Genomic DNA, 25650 nt, shown 5'->3' on the forward strand with positions numbered 1-25650 from the left:
CCCCCACTCAAATCCCTGTCCAGGAACCGCTTGTTCTAGACACAAGCCCGCAGGTTTTGTTTACAGACTTGGATACGGATGTGGAGATGCACAAGATAAGCAGCTTTGCAACAGATGATTCCTCTCCTATTCCGATAGAGGACCCACTGGGTCACGTAGGGGATTTATCTGTCTTGGAAATCAACACAGATTACAAACCGCTCCGTTCTCCCAACCTACTCCATTTTGTTGGGGATATGACGAGAAAAAAACAACTCAAACAGGCAATACCTCAGAACAGTCCTGGAGGACTGTTTGACCTGTCACGCTCTGATAGAGTCAGGTTTAACAATTTCCCTCATATCGGAAACCTTGCTGGATGAACTAAAAAGGGCAGTGGACCCTCCAAAACGTTGGTTAAAAACAGAACATAGCGATACGAATCTTCAAGGCTTCATGCAAGCTACCTCGCCCCTAACCTAGCGTCTCCTACTTCAACTCAACTTCGAAAGCATGTCACTGATCTACCTCCAATCAGTGACTAGCATTGAAATTGAACGGATGCTGATTGGGATGGATTAAATTGACCGTTTGGTTCCACTAATGGATTGGAAAACCAATCAAATCTGGTCACAAATATCTATGCCAACTCCGTTGACTTCACCGCATTCTTCCAAGGCTACCTGCCATACATTGTGCAACGATGTGGGTTCGATGTCAGCATCTGACGCAAACCCGGTGAACTTGGCCATGAGACCGCCATTGGTGGCAAATGACAAGGTGAGTTCAACTCGGAACTAAACTGAACATGAGGTTTTCCTGTGTGGCTTGGGTGACTCACCAGCCGACACTTACCACCCTCCTCTGATAGGGGGCATGTGCCTAAACAGCACTATGGTTGAGGCCAGACTGGCAACCTGGTCAGAAAAATCTGCAATCAGTTTGGAAATGTTCAATGAAATTTCGAAAACAGCTAACTGCCATCCCCTTGTGCTGAAAACGTTTAGATTTCCACTGGGAACGACTCCCCAGATGACACTCGGAACCAAGGAAGTATCTCACTACCTACTGGTTGTCACGCACCTCCCACATACATTTTGGTAAGATTGGGTGTTAATAACAGTCGATCCCGACCGTTGGCTAGGACTCAAAATACACAACCCAAGCTGACAGATCCAACTGATGTAGTACACATGATTGACATTGTAAGTGTAGAATTTAAAGTACAGAAATGCTAGTTATGATTGTGTAGGATTAACCTGTTATGTAGAGGAAATGTAAGGGACTTGATTAACTACACTCTACAGGTTATTGTGGAGCAACATCACGATATCGAAGGGCAAACTGCATTCTGAATGACCAATACTGCCCTACAGAAGGCAAAATACACTAACAAAAAACGTGTCTTTTTTTGTCTAGACAGATAGCAATTTCTGATGTTCTGATCAACTGGTTTGTTCTTGTGTCAGGAACCTTAATACCACATTAATTAGATAATATACCTGGTCATTACCACAGGTCAAAGATTTTTCACCAAATCCATAGCTACTATGTTTTGCAGCATAGGTTTCTAACATTATGATCTTACTTCTCTCTCTCACACACACACACACACACACACACACACACACACACACACACACACACACACACACACACACACACACACACACACACACACACACACACACACACACACACACACGTTCTGACCTTTATTTCCTTTGTTTTGTATTTATTTTAGTATGGTCAGGGCGTGAGTTGGGTGGGCAGTCTGTTTGTTTTTCTATGTTTTGGGTTATTTCTATGTTTTGGCCTAGTATGGTTCTCAATCAGAGGCAGGTGTCATTAGTTGTCTCTGATTGAGAATCATACTTAGGTAGCCTGGGTTTCACTGTGTGTTTGTGGGTGATTGTTCCTGTCTCTGTGTTTTGCACCAGATAGGGCTGTTTTTGGTTTTCCACGTTTATTGTTTTGTAGTGTTCGTGTTTCTTTTTTTATTAAACATGAATCAATATAACCATGCTGCATTTTGGTCCGCCTCTAGTTCACCACAAGAATACTGTTACACACACACACACACACACACACACACACACACACACACACACACACAGTCACGTTCTGACCTTTATTTCCTTTGTTTTGTATTTATTTTAGTATGGTCAGGGCGTGAGTTGGGTGGGCAGTCTGTTTGTTTTTCTATGTTTTGGGTTATTTCTATGTTTTGGCCTAGTATGGTTCTCAATCAGAGGCAGGTGTCATTAGTTGTCTCTGATTGAGAATCATACTTAGGTAGCCTGGGTTTCACTGTGTGTTTGTGGGTGATTGTTCCTGTCTCTGTGTTTTGCACCAGATAGGGCTGTTTTTGGTTTTCCACGTTTATTGTTTTGTAGTGTTCGTGTTTCTTTTTTTATTAAACATGAATCAATATAACCATACTGCGTTTCGGTCCGCCTCTACTTCACCACAGGAATACCGTTACAGAATCAACCACCACAACAGGACCAAGCGGCGTGGTAACGGGCAACAGCAACAGCGGCGCAAGGAGGAATGGACATGGGACGATGTATTGGACGGCAAGGGTTGCTACACCTGGGAGGAGATCCTGGCGGGAAAGGATCGCCTTCCATGGGAACAGGTGGAGGCAGCTAGGAGAGCAGAGGCAGCCGGAGAGAGGAGCCGGCGATATGAGGGAACCTGGCTGGCAAGGAAGCCCGAGAGGCAGCCCCAAAAATGTGTTGGGGGGTGGCACGCAGGAAGTGTGGCGAAGCCAGGTAGGAGACCTGCGCCAACTTCCTGTGCTTACCGGGGGGCGAGAGAGACCGGGCAGGCACCGTGTTATGCTGTGGAGCGCACGGTGTCCCCAGTGCGGGTGCATAGCCCGGTGCGGTACATACCAGCTCCGCGTATCGGCCGGGCTAGAGTGGGCATCGAGCCAAGTGCCATGAAGCCGGCTCTACGCATCTGGTCTCCAGTGTGTCTCCTTGGGCCGGCTTACATGGCACCAGCCTTGCGCACGGTGTCCCCGGTTCGCCTGCATAGCCCAGTGCGGGCTATTCCACCTCGCCGCACTGGCAGGGCGACCATTCAACCGGGTAAGGTTGGGCAGGCTCGGTGCTCAAGAGCTCCAGTGCGCCTGCACGGTCCGGTCTATCCGTCACCACCTCAACGCACCAGCCCTCCAGTAGCAGCCCCCCGCACCAGGCTGTCTCTCCGGCTCATCCTTACAGAGGCTCCCACCTCTCCAGCGCTGCCGGAGCCTTCCTCCTCTCCAGCGCTGCCAGAGCCTTCCTCCTCTCCAGCGCAGCCGGAGTCTCCCGCCTGTTCGGCGCTACCAGAGCTCCCGCCCCTCAGTCCAGAGGCGCCAGAGCTACTCAGTCCAGCGCTGTCAGAGCGTTCCTCTCCAGCGTTGCCGGAGCTTCCCGTCTGCCCAGCGTTGCCGGAGCTTCCAGTCTGCACAGCGTTGCCGGAGCTTCCCGTCTGCACAGCGTTGCCGGAGCTTCCTGTCTGTCCATCGCCATCTGAGCTTCCCGTCTGCCCAGCGCCATCTGAGCCTCCCGTCTGCCCAGCGCCATCTGAGCCTCCCGTCTGCCCAGCGCCATCTGAACCTCCCGTCTGCCCAGCGCCATCTGAGCCATCCGTCTGCCCAGCGCCGCCTGAGCCACCCGTATGCCCAGCGCCGCCTGAGCCACCCGTCTGCCCAGCGCCGCCTGAGCCACCCGTCTGCCCAGCGCCGCCTGTGCCGCCCATCTGCCCAGCGCCGCCAGGGGCCGCCAGTCAGCCAGGGGCCGCCAGTCAGCCAGGGGCCGCCAGTCAGCCAGGGGCCGCCAGTGCCGCCAGTCAGCCAGGGGCCGCCAGTGCCGCCAGTCAGCCAGGGGCCATTTGTGCCGCCAGTCAGCCAGGGGCCGCCAGTGCCGACAGTCAGCCAGGGACAGCCAGTCAGCCAGGGGCCGCCAGAGCCCCTCAGCCAAGAGCCCCTGCCCCTCAGTCCAGAGCTTCCGCCCCTCAGTCCAGAGCTTCCGCCCCTCAGTCCAGAGCTTCCGCCCCTCAGTCCAGAGCTTCCGCCCCTCAGTCCAGAGCTTCCGCCCCTCTGTCCAGAGCTTCCGCCCCTCTGTCCAGAGCTTCCGCCCCTCTGTCCAGAGCTTCCGCCCCTCTGTCCAGTGGGGTCATTTAGAGGGGTCCCCGTGGTTAGGAGGCCACGGAAGCAGACAATAAGGCGGACTAAGACAATGGTGAAGTGGGGTCCGCGTCCCGCGCTAGAGCCGCCACCGCGGACAGACGCCCACCCAGACCCTCCCCTATAGGTTAAGGTTTTGCGGCCGGAGTCCGCGCCTTTGGGGGGGTACTGTCACGTTCTGACCTTTATTTCCTTTGATTTGTATTTATTTTAGTATGGTCAGGGCGTGAGTTGGGTGGGCAGTCTGTTTTGTTTTTCTATGTTTTGGGTTATTTCTATGTTTCGGCCTAGTATGGTTCTTAGAGGCAGGTGTCATTAGTTGTCTCTGATTGAGAATCATACTTAGGTAGCCTGGGTTTCACTGTGTGTTTGTGGGTGATTGTTCCTGACTCTGTGTTTTGCACCAGATAGGGCTGTTTTTGGTTTTCCACGTTTATTGTTTTGTAGTGTTCGTGTTTCTTTTTTTATTAAACATGAATCAATATAACCATACTGCGTTTCGGTCCGCCTCTACTTCACCACAAGAATACTGTTACACACACACACACACACACACACACACACACACACACACACACACACACACACACACACACACACACACACACACACACACACACACACACACACACACACACACACACACACACACACACACACACACACACACACACACACACACACGATCCGAGCAAAGGTATGCACACAATGAGCCTAATCCTAAGAAGATGAAAAAACAAACCCGTCCCTCGTAGTTTCGTATCTCTACGGGACGGATGGAGTAAAAAGCACCTCGTAGTATCGTATCTCTCTACGGGACGGATGGAGTAAAAAGCACCTCGTATCTCTCAACGGGACGGATGGAGTAAAAAGCACCTCGTATCTCTCAACGGGATGGATGGAGTAAAAAGCACCTCGTCATATCGTATCTCTACGGGACGGATGGAGTAAAAAGCACCTCGTAGTATCGTATCTCTACGGGACAGATGGAGTAAAAAGCACCTCGTAGTATCGTATCTCTACGGGACAGATGGAGTAAAAAGCACCTCGTAGTATCGTATCTCTACGGGACGGATGGAGTAAAAAGCACCTCGTAGTATCGTATCTCTACGGGACGGATGGAGTAAAAAGCACCTCGTAGTATCGTATCTCTATGGGACGGATGGAGTAAAAAGCACCTCGTCGTATCGTATCTCTACGGGACGGATGGAGTAAAAAGCACCTCGAAGTATCGTATCTCTACGGGACGGATGGAGTAAAAAGCACCTCGTCATATCGTATCTCTACGGGACGGATGGAGTAAAAAGCACCTCGTCATATCGTATCTCTACGGGACGGATGGAGTAAAAAGCACCTCGTCGTATCGTATCTCTACGGGACGGATGGAGTAAAAAGCACCTCGTCATATCGTATCTCTACGGGACAGATGGAGTAAAAAGCACCTCGAAGTATCGTATCTCTACGGGACGGATGGAGTAAAAGCACCTCGTCATATCGTATCTACGGGACGGATGGAGTAAAAAGCACCTCCTAGTATCGTATCTCTACGGGACGGATGGAGTAAAAAGCACCTCGTCATATCGTATCTCTACGGGACGGATGGAGTAAAAGCACCTCCTAGTATCGTATCTCTACGGGACGGATGGAGTAAAAAGCACCTCGTCATATCGTATCTCTACGGGACGGATGGAGTAAAAAGCACCTCGTCATATCGTATCTCTACGGGACGGATGGAGTAAAAGCACCTCCTAGTATCGTATCTCTACGGGACGGATGGAGTAAAAAGCACCTCGTCATATCGTATCTCTACGGGACGGATGGAGTAAAAAGCACCTCGTCATATCGTATCTCTACGGGACGGATGGCGTAAAAAGCACCTCGTCATATCGTATCTCTACGGGACGGATGGAGTAAAAAGCACCTCGTCGTATCGTATCTCTACGGGACGGATGGAGTAAAAAGCACCTCGTCGTATCGTATCTCTACGGGACGGATGGAGTAAAAAGCACCTCGTCATATCGTATCTCTACGGGACGGATGGAGTAAAAAGCACATAGAATGGAGAATCTCTATTGAACATTCTTAATCTGTGTCCGGGAAACCGGTCCTACAGGTTTGCGCTCAATCGATCTCCTCAAGCCTCTCTCCATATACCATATATTGGACTCAACCACACCGCCTCTCAGCATCAAGCACTTGACGATGATTGCAACAGAGAGACACTTACACTAATTTCACTGTCAAGTAGAGACAGGGGGTTTTGTTGAGCTCTTTCCCAGCCATCCTCATTTCTATGCAAAGGGAGTTCTTTCGCTGTCTTGTCACCCGTGTCTGAGAAACCATTATTCATGGGGCTAAGATGAATCATTTTTTTAGTCGAGAAGTCTACAAAATAGGAAGAAAGTGCTTTGCTCGACGCAAGCCAAAACCTCATGAAATTAAATTGATAAATGTGTTATCTTTTGCAGATATAGTGGACTTAAAATACTTTGTAGTGAATAGGTTTGAAGTAATAACATTTCATTGACAGTACACACGAAGAAAAAAAGCGTTTTATGCCCATGCCCATGAGAGAACTCTTTGAAGAACCTTTTTGTGTTCTTACCTGTACACTTATACATTCAAAACAGAGTCGAGTAAGCTGACTGGCCATTAACTTTTATTAAAGTGAATATGTTGAATTTCTACATGGAAAAGATACTTCATTAACAACAAAAGCACAATGACAACACATCCATCTGCACATGACTGATTCTCTTAAATAAAGTCAACTATGGAAAAATAAGGGGAAAAGTACCATCCTATGATAGCTATGTATTGAGAAGGTGACACACAAAGAAATCTCATTGCAAAGTATCCTCCCTCCTCTATAGGCTTAATAGATACATACTTTCTTTAAAAAAGGTCAATTATCTGGGACAAACTCCTTTAAAGACAAGCAACGTAACTCAAACCACTAGTAAACCTAACAATAGAAGGATCCCATTGCAAGGGGTCGCTTATATAACAATAAGACAGCAGCAGGGTGCAACTACCCCCCTCAACTAGAGTAGGAACCATTCAGCATTTGAAACACATCACATATTGGTTCCTATCTAAGGAAATAAGTTATCTGTAGGTTACGCATTGAGAATGCAAAGCAACTCATTTCTGAGGCTTGGTCAAACGCTGGTCTGCATGCATTTTAAACAGCGAGCTCCAGTCGTTCTCTTCAAATTCTACTTAAGTGTAAGCAAGTTATAGCAAGTAGTCATCAAAAAGCATGTAGGGTATCACATTGCAGTAACTGTATGATGAGTCTCTATTGCTGTCAGGAATGAAAATGCTAAACTGGAATCGTTTGATTCAAGCCACGTGATCGATTCTAGCATGGATTCGGAGTGAGAGCTTCAAAAGCGTCGCCATTGGCTTTTACAATGCAAAGAATCGCTTTCATGTCTATACATTTGGCTGCTTTTCCTCACCCCCTTTTTGTTGTTGAGAAACAGCACATTATAGTAATGACCAGTATTAGTTAACGGTACATAACAAATGTGTTGTAGAACGATGCTGTAGTAACGCAGTGTTCTGTGTGCGCACAGAAATACTTGGATGCCTTTTGAATCTCTTGTCTTGGGGGTTGTGTTGTGTGTTTGGGGGTGAGCGGGAGATATGGTGTTCTGTGGTCTGTTGCTAGTTGTTAGTCATGATCCACCAGGATGCTAGGGGGAAAAGAGAGGAGTTCTACTTGAGCTGGGGATAAATGGGTAAATAACATGTCATTTCTAGCAAATCTGGGTTAAAAATACTTTTGCTGGGCTTGATTGAGCTTGCCTGGCACAATGTAGTAACCAATAGAATATTTGCAAATCCCTGGCTCTCTAGGCGGGCTAGGCGGGTGCTAAAAGTATTTGAAGGATTTGAAATGGTATTTGAACCCAGGTCTGCTTTCTGATACGTATCCATAAAAGGTAAGTAGTGTTCCCTTTTGGATGGCTTAAACTGCTATCTCAAAATCATAATTTTGTATTTTTTTAAGCCAATGCAAATCGCTCAAAGACCAGTGTGAAATTATGCATTTGCCTCAATGCAACATTTTACATTTGAAATGTGAATGGTTTTTTTTTTTTGGGTGGGGGGGGGGTGAGCAATAATGTTCAAAGCATACATTTTCAAGAAAACACAAGTGACACTGTACTAACATTAACACCCCTACTCTTACAATAAGTGCCATGGGATCTTTAATGACCTCAGAGAGTCAGGACACCCATTTAACATCCCATCCGAAAGATCGCACCCTACACAGGGCAGTGTCCCCAAACACTGGGACATTTTTTTAGACCAGAGGAAAGAGTGCCTCCTACTGGCCCTCCAACACCCCTTCCAGCAGCATCTTGATTATAGGAAGGTATAGATTGTAACACACACACACACACCTGGGAGCAGCATGGTAGACACAAGCTTGGGATCCTCCAGCATATCAATGACACAGCGCTGGAAATTCTTACTGGCATCGGACTGCAGGTAGCTAGGGAGGACAAGAACACAGCAACAATCAATAGACTTGTGACATGACAGTAAGACATAATCACCATTATTATTCATGTCCAATAGGAGAATGGCTTGGTTAGTAAACCACATTACACAATACAACTAATATATTTGGACTGATATTCCTAGTCTCTTTGCACATGTATTTATGAGAATTAGAATGTAATCATACTGAATGTTAAGATGTTGAACAAATATGACTGTGTCAGTCTGATCTACACTGTACATATTGGTGTGTTTAAATCAACCCTGAGAAACAGGTTGCGTGTGTTTAAATCAACCCTGAGAAACAGGTTGGTGTGTTTAAATCAACCCTGAGAAACAGGTTGCGTGTGTTTAAATCAACCCTGAGAAACAGGTTGAGTGTGTTTAAAAATCAACCCTGAGAAACAGGTTGGTGTGTTTAAATCAACCCTGAGAAACAGGTTGGTGTGTTTAAATCAACCCTGAGAAACAGGTTAAAATCAACCCTGAGAAACAGGTTGTGACAACCCTGAGAAACAGGTTGAGTGTGTTTAAATCAACCCTGAGAAACAGGTTGGTGTGTTTAAATCAACCCTGAGAAACAGGTTGGTGTGTTTAAATCAACCCTGAGAAACAGGTTGGTGTGTTTAAATCAACCCTGAGAAACAGGTTGGTGTGTTTAAATGAGAAACAGGTTGCGTGTGTTTAAATCCCCTGAGAAACAGGTTGCGTGTGTTTAAATCAACCCTGAGAAACAGGTTGGTGTGTTTAAATCAACCCTGAGAAACAGGTTGCGTGTGTTTAAATCAACCCTGAGAAACAGGTTGCGTGTGTTTAAATCAACCCTGAGAAACAGGTTGGTGTGTTTAAATCAACAACTGAGAAACAGGTTGGTGTGTTTAAATCAACCCTGAGAAACAGGTTGGTGTGTTTAAATCAACCCTGAGAAACAGGTTGGTGTGTTTAAATCAACCCTGAGAAACAGGTTGGTGTGTTTAAATCAACCCTGAGAAACAGGTTGGTGTGTTTAAATCAACCCTGAGAAACAGGTTGGTGTGTTTAAATCAACCCTCAGAAACAGGTTGAAATCAACCCTGAGAAACAGGTTGCGTGTGTTTAAATCAACCCTGAGAAACAGGTTGTGTGTTTAAAAATCAACCCTGAGAAACAGGTTGCGTGTGTTTAAAAATCAACCCTCAGAAACAGGTTGCGTGTGTTTAAATCAACCCTGAGAAACAGGTTGCGTGTGTTTAAATCAACCCTGAGAAACAGGTTGGTGTGTTTAAATCAACCCTGAGAAACAGGTTGCGTGTGTTTAAATCAACCCTGAGAAACAGGTTGCGTGTGTTTAAAAATCAACCCTGAAACAGGTTGCGTGTGTTTAAATCAACCCTGAGAAACAGGTTGCGTGTGTTTAAATCAACCCTGAGAAACAGGTTGGTGTGTTTAAATCAACCCTGAGAAACAGGTTGCGTGTGTTTAAATCAACCCTGAGAAACAGGTTGCGTGTGTTTAAATCAACCCTGAGAAACAAAATCAGGAAACAGGTTGGTGTGTTTAAATCAACCCTGAGAAACAGGTTGAGTGTGTTTAAATGAACCCTGAGAAACAGGTTGGTGTGTTTAAATCAACCCTGAGAAACAGGTTGGTGTGTTTAAATCAACCCTGAGAAACAGGTTGAGTGTGTTTAAATGAACCCTGAGAAACAGGTTGGTGTGTTTAAATCAACCCTGAGAAACAGGTTGCGTGTGTTTAAATCAACCCTGAGAAACAGGTTGGTGTGTTTAAATCAACCCTGAGAAACAGGTTGAGTGTGTTTAAATGAACCCTGAGAAACAGGTTGCGTGTGTTTAAATCAACCCTGAGAAACAGGTTGCGTGTGTTTAAATCAACCCTGAGAAACAGGTTGGTGTGTTTAAATCAACCCTGAGAAACAGGTTGCAAATCAACCCTGAGAAACAGGTTGAGTGTGTTTAAATGAACCCTGTGTGTTTAAATCAACCCTGAGAAACAGGTTGCGTGTGTTTAAAAATCAGGTTGTGTTTAAATCAACCCTGAGAAACAGGTTGCGTGTGTTTAAATCAACCCTGAGAAACAGGTTGCGTGTGTTTAAATCAACCCTGAGAAACAGGTTGCGTGTGTTTAAATCAACCCTGAGAAACAGGTTGCGTGTGTTTAAATCAACCCTGAGAAACAGGTTGGTGTGTTTAAATCAACCCTGAGAAACAGGTTGGTGTGTTTAAATCAACCCTGAGAAACAGGTTGGTGTGTTTAAATCAACCCTGAGAAACAGGTTGGTGTGTTTAAATCAACCCTGAGAAACAGGTTGGTGTGTTTAAATCAACCCTGAGAAACAGGTTGGTGTGTTTAAATCAACCCTGAGAAACAGGTTGCGTGTGTTTAAATCAACCCTGAGAAACAGGTTGGTGTGTTTAAATCAACCCTGAGAAACAGGTTGCGTGTGTTTAAATCAACCCTGAGAAACAGGTTGGTGTGTTTAAATCAACCCTGAGAAACAGGTTGCGTGTGTTTAAATCAACCCTGAGAAACAGGTTGGTGTGTTTAAATCAACCCTGAGAAACAGGTTGCGTGTGTTTAAATCAACCCTGAGAAACAGGTTGGTGTGTTTAAATCAACCCTGAGAAACAGGTTGGTGTGTTTAAATCAACCCTGAGAAACAGGTTGGTGTGTTTAAATCAACCCTGAGAAACAGGTTGCGTGTGTTTAAATCAACCCTGAGAAACAGGTTGCGTGTGTTTAAATCAACCCTGAGAAACAGGTTGCGTGTGTTTAAATCAACCCTGAGAAACAGGTTGCGTGTGTTTAAATCAACCCTGAGAAACAGTTGCGTGTGTTTAAATCAACCCTGAGAAACAGGTTGGTGTGTTTAAATCAACCCTGAGAAACAGGTTGCGTGTGTTTAAATCAACCCTGAGAAACAGGTTGCGTGTGTTTAAATCAACCCTGAGAAACAGGTTGGTGTGTTTAAATCAACCCTGAGAAACAGGTTGGTGTGTTTAAATCAACCCTGAGAAACAGGTTGCGTGTGTTTAAATCAACCCTGAGAAACAGGTTGCGTGTGTTTAAATCAACCCTGAGAAACAGGTTGCGTGTGTTTAAATCAACCCTGAGAAACAGGTTGCGTGTGTTTAAATCAACCCTGAGAAACAGGTTGGTGTGTTTAAATCAACCCTGAGAAACAGGTTGGTGTGTTTAAATCAACCCTGAGAAACAGGTTGAGTGTGTTTAAAAATCAACCCTGAGAAACAGGTTGGTGTGTTTAAATCAACCCTGAGAAACAGGTTGGTGTGTTTAAATCAACCCTGAGAAACAGGTTGCGTGTGTTTAAATCAACCCTGAGAAACAGGTTGGTGTGTTTAAATCAACCCTGAGAAACAGGTTGCGTGTGTTTAAATCAACCCTGAGAAACAGGTTGCGTGTGTTTAAATCAACCCTGAGAAACAGGTTGCGTGTGTTTAAATCAACCCTGAGAAACAGGTTGGTGTGTTTAAATCAACCCTGAGAAACAGGTTGCGTGTGTTTAAATCAACCCTGAGAAACAGGTTGAGTGTGTATCATGATATTAGAGATGGGCCATCTGCTCATCATCAGAGGAGGAAAGAAATGAGCAGCTTTCCAGCCTTACACACACACACACTACAGACCCACCTCATCCAGGAGATACGATCCTGCCAAAACTCATATATTATGAAGCACGACTTCTCTGGGAGCTTCTGGATAGACACACTGACAGAGAGAGAGAGCGGGAGGGAGGAGAGAGAGACAGAAAGAGACCGAGAGTGTTGAAATTAGCCTCTGGTAGAGTGAGTCAATCAGGCCAAAGCAATAAGATCTCATTTGAATTAAATGAGCACAAATCCATCATGATGCATAACTGTGTCTGTTTATTTTTAAATGAACAGGAAAATCGATCAATTAATATTTCCTTTGAAAAAGTACATTTAACTAATTCTTAGGAATCTCATAGTTGGGAAGCAAATAGAACAATCTCATTGATGACACATTTTCTATCATCTAGGAATAGGCTTTTCCTGCCAATGTGATCTGACCAGGAAGAACTGGGCTCCCGAGTGGCACAGGAGTCTAAGGCACTGCATCTCAGTGCAAGAGGCGTCACCACAGTCCCTGGTTCGATTCTGGGCTGTATCACATCCGGCCGTGATTGGGAGTCCCATAGGGTGGCACACAATTGGCCCAGCATCTCCGGGGGAGGCCGTCATTGTAAATAAGAATTTGTTCTTAATTAACTGACTTGCCTAGATAAATAAAGGATACTTAAAAAAAAAAAAGAAACTCTGGGCCTTTGTTTCATTTTTACAGGCCAGGTCAGGTGACTTGGCGGCGAGTCGTGTGCCCTGCACTGCCCTGTGCCGAGCCACTGTGCTTTGGGATCAAAGCCAGGTAACTCTCTATCACTTTGATTTCACTTACTGCAAGTTGTCGCTGTGGTTGGATGTGGCGTCCGCGTAGCTCTTGAGTACCCTCTGGAACTTATCAAGGTCCTCCTCCGTTGCCAACATCTGCCTCTGCACCAGCAGGATGTTCTGTTGGCACGTACGCCACAAGGAAATACATCATTTACATACATTTGGTAAACACTCTTATTAAATCAAATGTTATTTGTCACATGCGCCAAATACAAACAGGTTTAGACCTACCGTGGAATGCTTACTTACAAGGCCTTAACCAACAAGACAGTTCAAGAAATAGAGTTGACAAAATAAACTGAAGTATTTTTAAAAAAAGAAAAAAGTAACACGATAAAATAATAATGAGGCTATATACAGGGGGGTACTTGCACCGAGTCAATGTGGGGGTACAGGTCAGTCGAGGTAATTTGTAAAGGGGTAAAGTGACTATGTATAGATAATAAACACTGAGTAGCAGCAGTGTAAAACCAAAGGGGGGGGGGGTCAATGTAACTAGTTCGGTTGGCCATTCATTTGATTAATTGTTCAGCAGTATTATGGCTTGGGGGTATAAACTGTTAAGCCTTTTGGACCTAGACTTGCCGCTCCGGTGCCGCTTGCCGTGCGGTTTTCAGAGAGAACGGTCTATGATTAGGGTTGCTGGAATCTTTGACCATTTTTTGGGCCTTCCTCTGACACTGCCTAGTATGTAGGACCTGGATGGCAGAAAGCTTGGCCACAGTGATGCACTACCCTCTGTAGCGCCTTACGGTCGGATGCCGAGCAGTTGCCATACCAGGCGGTGATGCAACCGGTCAGGATGCTCTCAATGGTGCAAACTGTAGACATTTTTGAGGATCTGGGGACCCATGCCAAATCTTTTCAGTCTCCTGAAGGGGAAAAGGCATTGTCGTGCCCTCTTCACGACTGTCTTGGTGTGTTTTGACCATGATAGTTTGTTGGTGATGTGGACACCAAGGAACTTGAAACTCTCGACCAACTCCATTACAACCCCATCGATGTTAATGGGGGCCTGTTCGGCCCTCCTTTTCCTGTAGTCCACGATCATCAGCTATTAGTTAGAAATGGCTCTGGAAACGACCTTACAAACTGCCCATAAAAATGGTATCCATGAGTTCATCTGTTCTGGGTATGTAGTAAAAAGGGCCTGTTGATCATCAGCTATTAGTTAGAAATGGCTCTGGAAACGACCTTAAGTTTCCTTCAAACTGCACGCAGAGACATAAAAATGGTATCCATGAGTTCATCTGACTCTGGGTATGTAGTAAAAAGGGCTAGGTTAGTTGACTCTGGGTAAGTAGTAAAAAGGGCTAGGTTAGTTGTCTCTGGGTATGTAGTAAATAGGGCGAGGTTAATTGACTCTGGGTATGTAGTAAATAGGGCGAGGTTAATTGACTCTGGGTAAGTAGTAAATAGGGCGAGGTTAGTTGTCTCTGGGTATGTAGTAAATAGGGCGAGGTTAGTTGTCTCTGGGTAAGTAGTAAATAGGGCTAGGTTAGTTGTCTCTGGGTATGTAGTAAAAAGGGCTAGGTTAGTTGTCTCTGGGTAAGTAGTAAATAGGGCGAGGTTAGTTGTCTCTGGGTAAGTAGTAAATAGGGCTAGGTTAGTTGTCTCTGGGTATGTAGTAAAAAGGGCTAGGTTAGTTGTCTCTGGGTATGTAGTAAAAAGGGCTAGGATAGTTGTCTCTGGGTAAGTAGTAAATAGGGCGAGGTTAGTTGTCTCTGGGTATGTAGTAAATAGGGCGAGGTTAGTTGTCTCTGGGTATGTAGTAAATAGGGCGAGGTTAATTGTCTCTGGGTATGTAGTAAATAGGGCGAGGTTAGTTGTCTCTGGGTAAGTAGTAAATAGGGCGAGGTTAGTTGTCTCTGGGTATGTAGTAAAAAGGGCTAGGTTAGTTGTCTCTGGGTATGTAGTAAAAAGGGCTTGGTTAGTTGTCTCTGGGTATGTAGTAAAAAGGGCTAGGTTAGTTGTCTCTGGGTAAGTAGTAAATAGGGCTAGGTTAGTTGTCTCTGGGTAAGTAGTAAATAGGGCTAGGTTAGTTGTCTCTGGGTAAGTAGTAAATAGGGCTAGGTTAGTTGTCTCTGGGTAAGTAGTAAATAGGGCGAGGTTAGTTGTCTCTGGGTAAGTAGTAAATAGGGCTAGGTTAGTTGTCTCTGGGTATGTAGTAAAAAGGGCTAGGTTAGTTGTCTCTGGGTATGTAGTAAATAGGGCGAGGTTAGTTGTCTCTGGGTATGTAGTAAATAGGGCGAGGTTAATTGTCTCTGAGTATGTAGTAAAAAGGGCTAGGTTAGTTGTCTCTGGGTATGTAGTAAATAGGGCGAGGTTAGTTGTCTCTGGGTATGTAGTAAATAGGGCGAGGTTAATTGTCTCTGGGTATGTAGTAAATAGGGCGAGGTTAGTTGTCTCTGGGTAAGTAGTAAATAGGGCGAGGTTAGTTGTCTCTGGGTATGTAGTAAAAGGGCTAGGTTAGTTGTCTCTGGGTATGTAGTAAATAGGGCGAGGTTAGTTGTCTCTGGGTATGTAGTAAAAAGGGCTAGGTTAGTTGTCTCTGGGTATGTAGTAAAGGGCGAGGTTAGTTGTCTCTGGGTATGTAGTAAAAAGGGCTAGGTTAGTTGTCTCTGGGTAAGTAGTAAATAGGGCGAGGTTAGTTGTCTCTGGGTATGTAGTAAAAGGGCTAGGTTAGTTGTCTCTGGGTATGTAGTAAATAGGGCGAGGTTAGTTGTCTCTGGGTATGTAGTAAATAGGGCGAGGTTAGTTGTCTCTGGGTATGTAGTAAATAGGGCGAGGTTAGTTGTCTCTGGGTATGTAGTAAATAGGGCGAGGTTAGTTGTCTCTGGGTATGTAGTAAAAAGGGCTTGGTTAATTGTCTCTGGGTATGTAGTAAAAAGGGCTTTAGTTGTCTCTGGGTAAGTAGTAAATAGGGCTAGGTTAGTTGTCTCTGGGTAAGTAGTAAATAGGGCGAGGTTAGTTGTCTCTGGGTAAGTAGTAAATAGGGCTAGGTTAGTTGTCTCTGGGTATGTAGTAAAAGGGCTAGGTTAGTTGTCTCTGGGTATGTAGTAAATAGGGCGAGGTTAGTTGTCTCTGGGTATGTAGTAAAAAGGGCTAGGTTAGTTGTCTCTGGGTATGTAGTAAATAGGGCGAGGTTAGTTGTCTCTGGGTAAGTAGTAAATAGGGCGAGGTTAGTTGTCTCTGGGTATGTAGTAAAAAGGGCTAGGTTAGTTGTCTCTGGGTAAGTAGTAAATAGGGCGAGGTTAGTTGTCTCTGGGTATGTAGTAAATAGGGCGAGGTTAGTTGTCTCTGGGTATGTAGTAAAAAGGGCTAGGTTAGTTGTCTCTGGGTATGTAGTAAAAAGGGCTAGGATAGTTGTCTCTGGGTAAGTAGTTAGTTGTCTCTGGGTATGTAGTAAATAGGGCGAGGTTAATTGTCTCTGGGTATGTAGTAAATAGGGCGAGGTTAGTTGTCTCTGGGTATGTAGTAAATAGGGCTAGGTTAATTGTCTCTGGGTATGTAGTAAATAGGGCGAGGTTAGTTGTCTCTGGGTAAGTAGTAAATAGGGCGAGGTTAGTTGTCTCTGGGTATGTAGTAAATAGGGCGAGGTTAGTTGTCTCTGGGTATGTAGTAAATAGGGCTAGGTTAGTTGTCTCTGGGTATGTAGTAAATAGGGCGAGGTTAGTTGTCTCTGGGTATGTAGTAAAAAGGGCTAGGTTAGTTGTCTCTGGGTATGTAGTAAATAGGGCGAGGTTAGTTGTCTCTGGGTAAGTAGTAAATAGGGCGAGGTTAGTTGTCTCTGGGTATGTAGTAAAAAAGGGCTTTAGTTGTCTCTGGGTAAGTAGTAAATAGGGCGAGGTTAGTTGTCTCTGGGTATGTAGTAAAAAGGGCGAGGTTAGTTGTCTCTGGGTATGTAGTAAATAGGGCGAGGTTAGTTGTCTCTGGGTATGTAGTAAATAGGGTGAGGTTAGTTGTCTCTGGGTATGTAGTAAATAGGGCGAGGTTAGTTGTCTCTGGGTATGTAGTAAATAGGGCGAGGTTAGTTGTCTCTGGGTATGTAGTAAAAAGGGCTTGGTTAGTTGTCTCTGGGTATGTAGTAAAAAGGGCGAGGTTAGTTGTCTCTGGGTATGTAGTAAATAGGGCGAGGTTAGTTGTCTCTGGGTATGTAGTAAAAGGGCTAGGTTAGTAGTCTCTGGGTATGTAGTAAAAGGGCTAGGTTAGTTGTGTCTGGGTATGTAGTAAATAGGGCGAGGTTAGTTGTCTCTGGGTAAGTAGTAAATAGGGCGAGGTTAGTTGTCTCTAGGTATGTAGTAAATAGGGCTAGGTTAGTTGTCTCTGGGTATGTAGTAAATAGGGCGAGGTTAGTTGTCTCTGGGTAAAGTAAATTGGGCGAGGTTAGTTGTCTCTGGGTATGTAGTAAAAAGGGCTAGGTTAGTTGTCTCTGGGTATGTAGTAAAAAGGGCTTTAGTTGTCTCTGGGTATGTAGTAAATAGGGCTAGGTTAGTTGTCTATGGGTAAGTAGTAAATAGGGCGAGGTTAGTTGTCTCTGGGTAAGTAGTAAATAGGGCGAGGTTAGTTGTCTCTGGGTATGTAGTAAAAGGGCTGGTTAGTTGTCTCTGGGTAAGTAGTAAATAGGGCGAGGTTAGTTGTCTCTGGGTATGTAGTAAATAGGGCGAGGTTAGTTGTCTCTGGGTAAGTAGTAAATAGGGCGAGGTTAGTTGTCTCTGGGTATGTAGTAAAAGGGCTAGGTTAGTTGTCTCTGGGTATGTAGTAAAAAGGGCTAGGTTAGTTGTCTCTGGGTAAGTAGTAAATAGGGCTAGGTTAGTTGTCTCTGGGTATGTAGTAAAAGGGCTAGGTTAGTTGTCTCTGGGTATGTAGTAAAAAGGGCTAGGTTAGTTGTCTCTGGGTATGTAGTAAATAGGGCTAGGTTAGTTGTCTCTGGGTATGTAGTAAAAAGGGCTAGGTTAGTTGTCTCTGGGTATGTAGTAAAAAGGGCTAGGTTAGTTGTCTCTGGGTATGTAGTAAAAAGGGCTAGGTTAGTTGTCTCTGGGTATGTAGTAAAAAGGGCTAGGTTAGTTGTCTCTGGGTATGTAGTAAAAAGGGCGAGGTTAGTTGTCTCTGGGTAAGTAGTAAATAGGGCGAGGTTAGTTGTCTCTGGGTATGTAGTAAAAAGGGCTAGGTTAGTTGTCTCTGGGTAAGTAGTAAATAGGGCGAGGTTAGTTGTCTCTGGGTAAGTAGTAAATAGGGCGAGGTTAGTTGTCTCTGGGTATGTAGTAAAAAGGGCTAGGTTAGTTGTCTCTGGGTATGTAGTAAAAAGGGCTAGGTTAGTTGTCTCTGGGTATGTAGTAAAAGGGCTAGGTTAGTTGTCTCTGGGTAAGTAGTAAATAGGGCTAGGTTAGTTGTCTCTGGGTATGTAGTAAAAAGGGCTAGGTTAGTTGTCTCTGGATATGTCATAAAAAGGGCTAGGTTAGTTGTCTCTGGGTATGTAGTAAATAGGGCTAGGTTAGTTGTCTCTGGGTATGTAGTAAAAGGGCTAGGTTAATTGTCTCTGGGTAAGTAATAAAAAGGGCGAGGTTAGTTGTCTCTGGGTATGTAGTAAAAGGGCTAGGTTAATTGTCTCTGGGTATGTAGTAAAAAGGGCTAGGTTAGTTGTCTCTGGGTATGTAGTAAATAGGGCTAGGTTAGTTGTCTCTGGGTATGTAGTAAAAAGGGCTAGGTTAGTTGTCTCTGGGTATGTAGTAAATAGGGCTAGGTTAGTTGTCTCTGGGTATGTAGTAAAAAGGGCGAGGTTAGTTGTCTCTGGGTAAGTAGTAAATAGGGCGAGGTTAGTTGTCTCTGGGTATGTAGTAAATAGGGCTAGGTTAGTTGTCTCTGGGTATGTAGTAAAAAGGGCTAGGTTAGTTGTCTCTGGGTATGTAGTAAATAGGGCTAGGTTAGTTGTCTCTGGGTATCTGGGGACCCATGCCAAATCTTTTCAGTCTCCTGAAGGGGAAAAGGCATTGTCGTGCCCTCTTCACGACTGTCTTGGTGTGTTTTGACCATGATAGTTTGTTGGTGATGTGGACACCAAGGAACTTGAAACTCTCGACCAACTCCATTACAACCCCATCGATGTTAATGGGGGCCTGTTCGGCCCTCCTTTTCCTGTAGTCCACGATCATCAGCTATTAGTTAGAAATGGCTCTGGAAACGACCTTAAGTTTCCTTCAAACTGCACGCAGAGACATAAAAATGGTATCCATGAGTTCATCTGACTCTGGGTATGTAGTAAAAAGGGCTAGGTTAATTGTCTCTGGGTAAGTAATAAAAAGGGCTAGGTTAGTTGACTCTGGGTATGTAGTAAAAAGGGCTAGGTTAATTGTCTCTGGGTATGTAGTAAATTGGGCGAGGTTAGTTGTCTCTGGGTATGTAGTAAAAAGGGCGAGGTTAGTTGTCTCTGGGTATGTAGTAAAAACGGCTAGGTTCGTTGTCTCTGGGTATGTAGTAAATAGGGCGAGGTTAGTTGTCTCTGGGTATGTAGTAAATAGGGCGAGGTTAATTGTCTCTGGGTAAGTAGTAAAAAGGGCTAGGTTAGTTGTCTCTGGGTATGTAGTAAAAAGGGCTAGGTTAATTGTCTCTGGGTATGTAGTAAATAGGGCGAGGTTAGTTGTCTCTGGGTAAGTAGTAAATAGGGCGAGGTTAGTTGTCTCTGGGTATGTAGTAAATAGGGCGAGGTTAGTTGTCTCTGGGTATGTAGTAAATAGGGCTAGGTTAGTTGTCTCTGGGTATGTAGTAAAAAGGGCGAGGTTAGTTGTCTCTGGGTATGTAGTAAAAAGGGCTAGGTTAGTTGTCTCTGGGTATGTAGTAAAAAGGGCTAGAAACGACCTTAAGTTTCCTTCAAACTGCACGCAGAGACATAAAAATGGTATCCATGAGTTCATCTGACTCTGGGTATGTAGTAAAAAGGGCTAGGTTAATTGTCTCTGGGTAAGTAATAAAAAGGGCTAGGTTAGTTGACTCTGGGTATGTAGTAAAAAGGGCTAGGTTAATTGTCTCTGGGTAAGTAGTAAATAGGGCGAGGTTAGTTGTCTCTGGGTATGTAGTAAATAGGGCTAGGTTAGTTGTCTCTGGGTATGTAGTAAAAAGGGCTAGGTTAGTTGTCTCTGGGTATGTAGTAAATAGGGCTAGGTTAGTTGTCTCTGGGTATGTAGTAAAAAGGGCGAGGTTAGTTGTCTCTGGGTAAGTAGTAAATAGGGCGAGGTTAGTTGTCTCTGGGTATGTAGTAAATAGGGCTAGGTTAGTTGTCTCTGGGTATGTAGTAAAAAGGGCTAGGTTAGTTGTCTCTGGGTATGTAGTAAAAAGGGCTAGGTTAGTTGTCTCTGGGTATCTGGGGACCCATGCCAAATCTTTTCAGTCTCCTGAAGGGGAAAAGGCATTGTCGTGCCCTCTTCACGACTGTCTTGGTGTGTTTTGACCATGATAGTTTGTTGGTGATGTGGACACCAAGGAACTTGAAACTCTCGACCAACTCCATTACAACCCCATCGATGTTAATGGGGGCCTGTTCGGCCCTCCTTTTCCTGTAGTCCACGATCATCAGCTATTAGTTAGAAATGGCTCTGGAAACGACCTTAAGTTTCCTTCAAACTGCACGCAGAGACATAAAAATGGTATCCATGAGTTCATCTGACTCTGGGTATGTAGTAAAAAGGGCTAGGTTAGTTGACTCTGGGTATGTAGTAAAAAGGGCTAGGTTAATTGTCTCTGGGTATGTAGTAAATAGGGCGAGGTTAGTTGTCTCTGGGTATGTAGTAAAAACGGCTAGGTTCGTTGTCTCTGGGTATGTAGTAAATAGGGCGAGGTTAGTTGTCTCTGGGTATGTAGTAAATAGGGCGAGGTTAATTGTCTCTGGGTAAGTAGTAAAAAGGGCTAGGTTAGTTGTCTCTGGGTATGTAGTAAAAAGGGCTAGGTTAATTGTCTCTGGGTATGTAGTAAATAGGGCGAGGTTAGTTGTCTCTGGGTATGTAGTAAATAGGGCTAGGTTAGTTGTCTCTGGGTATGTAGTAAAAAGGGCGAGGTTAGTTGTCTCTGGGTATGTAGTAAAAAGGGCTAGGTTAGTTGTCTCTGGGTATGTAGTAAATAGGGCGAGGTTAGTTGTCTCTGGGTAAGTAGTAAATAGGGCGAGGTTAGTTGTCTCTGGGTATGTAGTAAATAGGGCGAGGTTAGTTGTCTCTGGGTATGTAGTAAAAAGGGCGAGGTTAGTTGTCTCTGGGTATGTAGTAAATAGGGCTAGGTTAGTTGTCTCTGGGTATGTAGTAAAAAGGGCGAGGTTAGTTGTCTCTGGGTATGTAGTAAAAAGGGCTAGGTTAGTTGTCTCTGGGTATGTAGTAAATAGGGCTAGGTTAGTTGTCTCTGGGTATGTAGTAAAAAGGGCTAGGTTAGTTGTCTCTGGGTATGTAGTAAATAGGGCTAGGTTAGTTGTCTCTGGGTATGTAGTAAAAAGGGCTAGGTTAGTTGTCTCTGGGTATGTAGTAAAAAGGGCTAGGTTAGTTGTCTCTGGGTATGTAGTAAAAAGGGCTAGGTTAGTTGTCTCTGGGTATGTAGTAAAAAGGGCTAGGTTAGTTGTCTCTGGGTAAGTAGTAAATAGGGCGAGGTTAGTTGTCTCTGGGTAAGTAGTAAATAGGGCGAGGTTAATTGTCTCTGGGTAAGTAGTAAATAGGGCGAGGTTAGTTGTCTCTGGGTATGTAGTAAAAAGGGCTAGGTTAGTTGTCTCTGGGTAAGTAGTAAAAAGGGCTAGGTTAGTTGACTCTGGGTATGTAGTAAATAGGGCTAGGTTAGTTGTCTCTGGGTAAGTAGTAAATAGGGCGAGGATAGTTGTCTCTGGGTAAGTAGTAAATAGGGCGAGGTTAGTTGTCTCTGGGTATGTAGTAAAAATGGCTAGGTTAGTTGTCTCTGGGTAAGTAGTAAATAGGGCGAGGTTAGTTGTCTCTGGGTAAGTAGTAAATAGGGCGAGGTTAGTTGTCTCTGGGTATGTAGTAAAAAGGGCTAGGTTAGTTGTCTCTGGGTATGTAGTAAAAAGGGCTAGGTTAGTTGTCTCTGGGTATGTAGTAAAAAGGGCTAGGTTAGTTGTCTCTGGGTAAGTAGTAAATAGGGCTAGGTTAGTTGTCTCTGGGTATGTAGTAAAAAGGGCTAGGTTAGTTGTCTCTGGGTATGTAGTAAAAAGGGCTAGGTTAGTTGTCTCTGGGTATGTAGTAAATAGGGCTAGGTTAGTTGTCTCTGGGTATGTAGTAAAAAGGGCTAGGTTAGTTGTCTCTGGGTATGTAGTAAATAGGGCTAGGTTAGTTGTCTCTGGGTATGTAGTAAAAAGGGCGAGGTTAGTTGTCTCTGGGTATGTAGTAAATAGGGCGAGGTTAGTTGTCTCTGGGTATGTAGTAAAAAGGGCTAGGTTAGTTGTCTCTGGGTATGTAGTAAATAGGGCGAGGTTAGTTGTCTCTGGGTATCTGGGGACCCATGCCAAATCTTTTCAGTCTCCTGAAGGGGAAAAGGCATTGTCGTGCCCTCTTCACGACTGTCTTGGTGTGTTTTGACCATGATAGTTTGTTGGTGATGTGGACACCAAGGAACTTGAAACTCTCGACCAACTCCATTACAACCCCATCGATGTTAATGGGGGCCTGTTCGGCCCTCCTTTTCCTGTAGTCCACGATCATCAGCTATTAGTTAGAAATGGCTCTGGAAACGACCTTAAGTTTCCTTCAAACTGCACGCAGAGACATAAAAATGGTATCCATGAGTTCATCTGACTCTGGGTATGTAGTAAAAAGGGCTAGGTTAGTTGACTCTGGGTATGTAGTAAAAAGGGCGAGGTTAGTTGTCTCTGGGTATGTAGTAAATAGGGCGAGGTTAGTTGTCTCTGGGTAAGTAGTAAATAGGGCGAGGTTAGTTGTCTCTGGGTATGTAGTAAAAAGGGCTAGGTTAGTTGTCTCTGGGTATGTAGTAAAAAGGGCTAGGTTAGTTGACTCTGGGTATGTAGTAAATAGGGCTAGGTTAGTTGTCTCTGGGTAAGTAGTAAATAGGGCGAGGTAGTTGTCTCTGGGTAAGTAGTAAATAGGGCGAGGTTAGTTGTCCTGGGCATGTAGTAAAAATGGCTCCTGGGTAAGTAGTAAATAGGGCGAGGTTAGTTGTCTCTGGGTAAGTAGTAAATAGGGCGAGGTTAGTTGTCTCTGGGTATGTAGTAAAAAGGGCTTTAGTTGTCCTGGGTATGTAGTAAAAAGGGCTTTAGTTGTCCTGGGTATGTAGTAAAAAGGGCTAGGTTAGTTGTCTCTGGGTAAGTAGTAAATAGGGCAGGTTAGTTGTCTCTGGGCATGTAGTAAAAATGGCTAGGTTAGTTGTCCTGGGTATGTAGTAAAAAGGGCTCCTTTAATTGTCTCTGGGTATGTAGTAAATAGGGCAGGTTAGTTGTCTCTGGGTATGTAGTAAATAGGGCTAGGTTAGTTGTCTCTGGGTATGTAGTAAAAAGGGCGAGGTTAGTTGTCTCTGGGTATGTAGTAAAAAGGGCTAGGTTAGTTGTCTCTGGGTATGTAGTAAATAGGGCTAGGTTAGTTGTCTCTGGGTAAGGTTAGGTTAGTGTCTCTGGGTATGTAGTAAATAGGGCGAGGTTAGTTGTCTCTGGGTATGTAGTAAAAGGTTAGTTGTCTCTGGGTAGGTTAGTTGTCTCTGGGTATGTAGTAAATAGGGCGAGGTTAGTTGTCTCTGGGTATGTAGTAAAAGGGCGAGGTTAGTTGTCTCTGGGTATGTAGTAAAAAGGGCGAGGTTAGTTGTCTCTGGGTATGTAGTAAAAGGGCGAGGTTAGTTGTCTCTGGGTATGTAGTAAAAGGGCTAGGTTAGTTGTCTCTGGGTATGTAGTAAAAGGGCTAGGTTAGTTGTCTCTGGGTATGTAGTAAAAGGGCTAGGTTAGTTGTCTCTGGGTATGTAGTAAAAAGGGCGAGGTTAGTTGTCTCTGGGTATGTAGTAAAAAGGGCGAGGTTAGTTGTCTCTGGGTATGTAGTAAAAGGGCTAGGTTAGTTGTCTCTGGGTATGTAGTAAAAAGGGCGAGGTTAGTTGTCTCTGGGTATGTAGTAAAAGGGCGAGGTTAGTTGTCTCTGGGTATGTAGTAAAAAGGGCGAGGTTAGTTGTCTCTGGGTATGTAGTAAAAAGGGCTAGGTTAGTTGTCTCTGGGTATGTAGTAAAAGGGTCTCTGGGTATGTAGGTTAGTTGTCTCTGGGTATGTAGTAAAAAGGGCGAGGTTAGTTGTCTCTGGGTATGTAGTAAAAGGGCTAGGTTAGTTGTCTCTGGGTATGTAGTAAATAGGGCTAGGTTAGTTGTCTCTGGGTATGTAGTAAAAGGGCTAGGTTAGTTGTCTCTGGGTATGTAGTAAAAGGGCTAGGTTAGTTGTCTCTGGGTATGTAGTAAAAGGGCTAGGTTAGTTGTCTCTGGGTATGTAGTAAAAAGTAAATAGCTAGGTTAGTTGTCTCTGGGTATGTAGTAAAAGGGCTAGGTTAGTTGTCTCTGGGTATGTAGTAAAAGGGCGAGGTTAGTTGTCTCTGGGTATGTAGTAAATAGGGCGAGGTTAGTTGTCTCTGGGTATGTAGTAAAAGGGCTAGGTTAGTTGTCTCTGGGTATGTAGTAAATAGGGCGAGGTTAGTTGTCTCTGGGTATGTAGTAAATAGGGCTAGGTTAGTTGTCTCTGGGTATGTAGTAAAAAGGGCTAGGTTAGTTGTCTCTGGGTATGTAGTAAATAGGGCGAGGTTAGTTGTCTCTGGGTAAGTAGTAAATAGGGCTAGGTTAGTTGTCTCTGGGTAGTAGTAAATAGGGCTAGGTTAGTTGTCTCTGGGTATGTAGTAAATAGGGCTAGGTTAGTTGTCTCTGGGTATGTAGTAAATAGGGCTAGGTTAGTTGTCTCTGGGTATGTAGTAAATAGGGCTAGGTTAGTTGTCTCTGGGTAAGTAGTAAATAGGGCGAGGTTAGTTGTCTCTGGGTATGTAGTAAATAGGGCGAGGTTAGTTGTCTCTGGGTAAGTAGTAAATAGGGCTAGGTTAGTTGTCTCTGGGTATGTAGTAAATAGGGCTAGGTTAGTTGTCTCTGGGTATGTAGTAAATAGGGCGAGGTTAGTTGTCTCTGGGTATGTAGTAAATAGGGCGAGGTTAGTTGTCTCTGGGTATGTAGTAAATAGGGCTAGGTTAGTTGTCTCTGGGTAAGTAGTAAATAGGGCTAGGTTAGTTGTCTCTGGGTAAGTAGTAAATAGGGCTAGGTTAGTTGTCTCTGGGTATGTAGTAAATAGGGCTAGGTTAGTTGTCTCTGGGTAAGTAGTAAATAGGGCTAGGTTAGTTGTCTCTGGGTATGTAGTAAATAGGGCTAGGTTAGTTGTCTCTGGGTAAGTAGTAAATAGGGCGAGGTTAGTTGTCTCTGGGTATGTAGTAAAAAGGGCTAGGTTAGTTGTCTCTGGGTAAGTAGTAAATAGGGCTAGGTTAGTTGACTTTGTCAGTAGAACAAAGGGCTAAAATTGCCAAAATGTCGCACTATCCATATAAGCCTTTTTTA

General features: G+C 44.5%; 1 protein-coding gene across 4 annotated transcripts in view; it reads right to left on the reverse strand.

Moving 5' to 3' along the window:
• Positions 1-6801: 6801 nt before the first annotated feature.
• The window catches only part of LOC118400604 (N-terminal EF-hand calcium-binding protein 1-like), an 83614-nt gene continuing 64765 nt past the window's right edge, over positions 6802-25650 (reverse strand). For all 4 annotated transcript variants that reach the window (XM_052473998.1, XM_052473997.1, XM_035797605.2 and 1 more), the window contains 4 exons: positions 13106-13218; positions 12323-12400; positions 8575-8666; positions 6802-7860 (listed from right to left, as the gene is read on the reverse strand). In XM_052473998.1, the coding sequence (XP_052329958.1) occupies positions 7832-7860; positions 8575-8666; positions 12323-12400; positions 13106-13218 (312 nt within the window). In that variant the 3' untranslated portion in view covers positions 6802-7831. The remainder of the gene's footprint in view (positions 7861-8574; positions 8667-12322; positions 12401-13105; positions 13219-25650) is intronic.

The sequence above is a fragment of the Oncorhynchus keta genome, chromosome 21 (assembly GCF_023373465.1).
Source record: "Oncorhynchus keta strain PuntledgeMale-10-30-2019 chromosome 21, Oket_V2, whole genome shotgun sequence".
In the NCBI taxonomy this organism is placed as follows: domain Eukaryota; kingdom Metazoa; phylum Chordata; class Actinopteri; order Salmoniformes; family Salmonidae; genus Oncorhynchus; species Oncorhynchus keta.